Source organism: Myotis nattereri (genome assembly GCF_964212035.1).
Source record: "Myotis nattereri genome assembly, chromosome: 8".
In the NCBI taxonomy this organism is placed as follows: Eukaryota; Metazoa; Chordata; class Mammalia; order Chiroptera; family Vespertilionidae; genus Myotis; species Myotis nattereri.
The window spans coordinates 54,651,726-54,657,014 of NC_138083.1; the positions used below are offsets into that span (position 1 = coordinate 54,651,726).

General features: G+C 59.7%; 1 protein-coding gene across 2 annotated transcripts in view; it reads left to right on the forward strand.

Annotated features, from left to right (window-relative positions):
• KCNG2 (potassium voltage-gated channel modifier subfamily G member 2) overlaps positions 1 to 4,008 on the forward strand; it is a 35,894-nt gene extending 31,886 nt beyond the window's left edge. For both annotated transcript variants that reach the window (XM_081097283.1, XM_081097282.1), the window contains exon 4: positions 2,828 to 4,008. In XM_081097283.1, the coding sequence (XP_080953409.1) occupies positions 2,828 to 3,637 (810 nt within the window). In that variant the 3' untranslated portion in view covers positions 3,638 to 4,008. The remainder of the gene's footprint in view (positions 1 to 2,827) is intronic.
• The last annotated feature ends 1,281 nt before the right edge of the window (positions 4,009 to 5,289 follow it).

Genomic DNA, 5,289 nt, shown 5'->3' on the forward strand with positions numbered 1-5,289 from the left:
GGACAGGGCAGGGCAGGGCCACCAGGGTGTTGGGGCAGCAGCACCTGGTGCTCAAACTCATGATAAACTCACGTCGGCACCTGCTGAGGCCTGATTCACCAAAGCCCCGAATGTCTGTGAAACACAAGCAAAAGCCAGGCGAGTAAATAGGGGTCGGGGGCTTCAAACCGGGTGAGCCAGCTGAAGGGAGATTTATGTCTGACCTGATTTGGGCCAAATAGGCCAGATGTGTCAAAGTATGATAAATCGGGGTCTGTTTTCTGGGTTAAAATGTCCAGAAATAGCTCCCTCCAATTAACCTGCACAGCTGGTCCTTAAGGAAAGGGCTGGAGGAGGGGGTACCAGGGAATCCACGGGCCTGTCTCCTCCCGAATCCACCAGGATGGGTCTGGCTGCAGGTTGGCACATGAGGGTCTCCTCCTGCATGGCCCGGGGTCTGTGCCCTCCTCTCCCCAAACGCAGTGGTGGAAACCCCCCATGGGGGCTCACACAGAACCTGGCGGGGCAGCTGTGCTGAGATTTGGGGCCGGGCCCACAGTCAGCCCAGCACGGGTGTTGTATGGGTTGTGTCTGGGACTGCTGGTCATGAGACCACCACAGGTTCCTTGAGGTCCTCAGGCTCCTGATCAGGTGGTGTCCCGGCAGAGATACATCACTGCTCTGACCTGGTGTCGAGGCTGACTCCATCCACCCTCCTCCCTGTCACCCACTGTCCCTGAGCATGGCGGCTTCCCTCCTAAGCCCTTCCTCAGGGTGGAGAGTGGGTTTCTAACCAGGTCTGTCCCAGTCCCCACGGGCCCTGCGGTCTCTTGACTGAAAACTTGTGGATCCGGGTTTTCCCCGAATCCAGTTACTGGCCCAGATCCAGCAGAAAGCCTCCCCTGCTCTCCCAGTGCCCCAAGCCATGGTAATCAGGAATGCCCTTCAACCTCTCTGAGCTTACACCCAACTTGACACAGAGGAGTGACAAAGCCAGAGCCCCCCAAGGAGTGTTTCACCCAGGGTCAAGCTCAGAGCCCCCCACCCCTTGCCCTGCTGCCCCATGAGGCTCAGGGCTGGACTCAAAAGCCTCCCACTGGCCCAGGCAGCATGGAGCAACCAGCCCTAAATAGCGGATAAAACTTTACCACCCTCAGGGGATGAACAAGCACCAAAAATTGCTGGAACAAAACCCACCCCAAACCTAGAAGCAACAAGCTGCAACAGGTCTCACATGGCTGTGAGCTCAGTGGGCCTGGTGTAGGTCTAAGGAGATGCCCCTCCCCATGGCCAGGGGAACGGAGACCCTGCCTCTGAGCCCTGCTCACTGGCTGAACTCGGGAGGGGTGCAGAAGGGGTTATTATTTAGGGATGATGCCAGGGTGTGGAGCAGGAGACTCAACACCACCCCACGAGGCCCCCAGCCCTCTGCCAGCCCAGAGGGATCTAGAATGATGAGCTGGGAGACAGAAGCTGTGGGACTCTCTGCGGCCCACCCTCGTGTCTGGAGGCCACGGAAGCAAGTCCGTGGCCAGGGTTTCCAGGCACACCACAGGGACAATGATTAATGTAGAGGCCAAGGTATTGGGTTCTGACAGCTCATTGATGGGAAGGCCGGGCTCTGCTCAATACACAAATCACCCAGTAGTGAGTGCCAGTCAGAGGAAGGGTTTCGGGAGCCCAATTTGCCCAGTTCCTTGCAGACAGTGATACATCAGTGCCTGGCCCTGAAGATTCAAGACAGGACTTGGGGAGCAGCCGTGTGGGGTCCCACCACCTCTGTGCCCTTAAGCACCAAGGTATTGAAAAACTGCTGACCCCCACCCTGTTCTCCATTTAAGGTGTCAGGCGTGACCTCAAGTTGCTGTCTCTGCGTGGTGGAAGGTCACTGCTGGCCCCACCACTGAGGGCTCGGGAAGCTGGACAGGCATGAGGGTCTGTCCTCAGTGCCCAGAGGGTCATGAGCCAGGTGGGGGGCACTGCAAGGCACAGGGCGGCCAAGTGGCCCCGGCGTGGCCCCTGGTGGCCTCACCTCCAGTGTGAGGTGGGCCCGGGACTCAGAGCACAGAGCACATGGCGTCGGCTGAGCCCCTCTTCTCCATCCCACTGGCCTGGGGCTCGCCCAGGGGGCAGGCTGAGCAGCTGAACCTCTCTCCTCCCCGCAAGCTGGAGCCCAGGCCCCTTGGCTGCAGTCTCTGGAGTGGAGTCTCCTCCCAGGGCTAGGGGGGCAAGGGGTCTTGGTTCGAATAGCAAACTCTTTCCTTCCCTCACAGATTTTCAGATTTTCTTAAATAGATGTTGCATTTCCTTCTTGCCCTTAGGACTGTTTCCAGAGTCTTTAAATGGCTGTTTGTTTGTTCTTAAATGATCTTTACCAGTTTTGCTGGGGATCAGTCAGCTGACCTCCTGTGGGAAGCCAATATCCAATTAACTTTTTTGGTTGGTAATCCTCACCCGAGGATATTTGTTCCATTGATGTTTAGAGAGAGTGGAAGGAGGGAGGGAGAGAAACATCAATGTGAGAGAGAGACATCAATTGGTTGCTTTCCAGACCTGGGCGGGATGGAACCTGAAACCCAGGTGCCTGCCCTTGACCAGCAATTGAACCCACGACCCTTCGTGGGGGTGCGGGCTGGCCCGTGGTGCACTCTAACCACTGATCCACACCGGCCAGGGCTTCCATTAAATCTTTTTTACAGGAATTGGGCATTTTTGTGGCTACCCCTGGCACTCCTGCAGTAGCACACTTGCATGGGTTGGGGTCAGGAGTCAGGGCAGCTGGGTTTGACATCCCTCCATCATGGGGAACCAACCTCTCTGCCCCAACACGTGTCCCTCTCCTCCCCAGGGCGAGTGCTCCCGCAAATGCCACAACCTCTTCGTGATGGAGACGGTGTGCGTGGCCTGGTTCTCCTTGGAGTTCCTGCTGCGCTCGCTGCAGGCCGAGAACAAGTGCGCCTTCCTACGGACGCCGCTCAATATCATCGACATCCTGGCCATCCTGCCCTTCTACGTGTCGCTGCTCGTGGGCCTCGCGGCGGGCGGCACGGCGCGGGCGGGCGCGAGCGCGGGTGGCAACAAGCTGCTGGAGCGCGCGGGGCTGGTGCTGCGGCTGCTGCGCGCGCTGCGAGTGCTCTACGTGATGCGCCTGGCGCGCCACTCGCTGGGCCTGCGCTCGCTCGGCCTGACCGTGCGCCGCTGCGCGCGCGAGTTCGGGCTGCTGCTGCTCTTCCTCTGCGTGGCCATGGCCCTGTTCGCGCCGCTCGTGCACCTGGCCGAGCGCGAGCTGGGCGCGCGCCGCGACTTCACCAGCGTGCCGGCCAGCTACTGGTGGGCGGTCATCTCCATGACCACCGTGGGCTACGGCGACATGGTGCCCCGCAGCGTGCCCGGACAAGTGGTGGCGCTGAGCAGCATCCTCAGCGGCATCCTGCTCATGGCCTTCCCGGTCACCTCCATCTTCCACACCTTCTCGCGCTCCTACTCGGAGCTCAAAGAGCAGCAACAGCGCGCCGCCAGCCCCGAGCCGGCCCTGCGTGAAGACAGCACGCGCTCCGCCAGCGCCAGCGCCACGGAGGACAGCTCGCAAGATCCCGAAGGCTCGGGCGAGACTGGGGACTCAGCGGACCTCGCATGGGCACGCACAGGGCCAGCCTGACCTGGGCGGACAACCTGTGCTCAGGGGCGGCCGCGGCTGTCCATCACAGGAGGCTGCCCGTCACAAGCTTTAGAAACAGAACTACAGCCCTGGCCTCCCATTGCGCAGAGGGACAGGAACTCAACTTAGGGGCAGCTGCTCCCAAAGCCCTAAGGGGCCTCGCTCCTGTTGGCGCGTATCCGGTCCAAGTGCATGTTGCTGCGACCAGTGAGGCCCAGAACTTGGCCTAGGAGTCGGAGGTGATGTTAAAAGCCAACCTGTGCTTTGAGCAAATTTCCCAGAGGGCACTCCATCCTGTCCTCCTTTTATTTCCCTTTGGAGTTCTGATTTTGTGGCTAGCTAAAAATAAATTCAGGAAGTCCCAGAACGTCCATCCTGTAGCAATACCAGAAGGTCACACTGTCCCTCAGACCTCAGCCTAACCCTTGCCTGCTATTCAGCCCGAAGGTCCTGGGAGCAATGGGGAAGGGGGGCGCAGTGGGGCACAGTCTTGGGGGAGGAGTTTACGGGAGGGAGGACAGCCCCTTCCTGCTCCACCCATCTCACCCAGGTGGGCTATGCCCCAGGGGAGGAAGGCCTTCCCCATGCACCCAGCTCTGCAGAAGCCCACGTCCCTGCCATGTGATAGGCACAGGTCTCACATGGAGGCTCACAGCCCACCAGGTCCTTTGGGGGTCCAGCCCTGACCTCTGACCTCTTTCCCTGGCACTATCAGGCAGGCCTCTTCCTAGGTCTCCCCCTCACAGTTCTCCCCTGAAACGCCTCCGTCCTCTCAGCTGCCTGGGGACCGGGTGCTACCCTCTGGGATGGTTGACTCCTGTAGGAACTTCTCTGGCGGTTCAGGGGGGGCGGGGCGGGAAGGGCCTAGGCCTGCAGGTGCTAGAAGCCTGTTTTCATGGAGAAGAATGGAACTCTCCCAATTATGCTGCTTTGCACTTTTTCATTTTAATCAGTTGAGCCATGACACCTGGAACATCGCTGCCACAGACCCTGCTGGAGGACCTTCATCACTCAAGAGGCCCCACTGATGCAGGGCATCCATCCACCGCCATCCCTTCCAGCTTTGGGCACGGTCCCCGGTGGAAGACCGAGCCAGGGGAGGTGGGGGGCAGGGGCAGGGCCAGGATGGGGCCTCCCGCAGATTTCCCCTGCTATGCTACTACAGCTAATAAAAGTGCCACCTCTCCTGCACCGCTCGCTCATATCAGGTGGGGAAATGGAGCACCCAGGGTGACCAGGTGGATTCGACACCTGGCCCGACACCTGTTGCCTCACCTGTGTGCACAGCCAGACATGCCCACCTCCCTAGTCAGGCATCTACCCTGGATCCTGCGGGTCATTGTCCTTGAGGCCGGTCTGTTCCAGGGGAGCCTGTCCCACAGGATAGGGGCCAGCACTGGGCCCTGGGACGGATGTCAGTCCAGCCCAGGGAACATGGACACTTCTGGGCAGAGGCCAGTGCTTAGGGATGGACCTCCCCTGGAGACCCCAGAGGTGAAATAAGAACACAGGACCAATTATTCACTGTGCCTTGGGCCCCGCACGGACTCCATTCACGAGGCCATGCTTGGTCCTCGAGCAGTTTATTGATTTAAAGTCGCTGTATAGACTGAACCCTGAGCGTCCCCACACATGGCACATTCGGTCAGCAC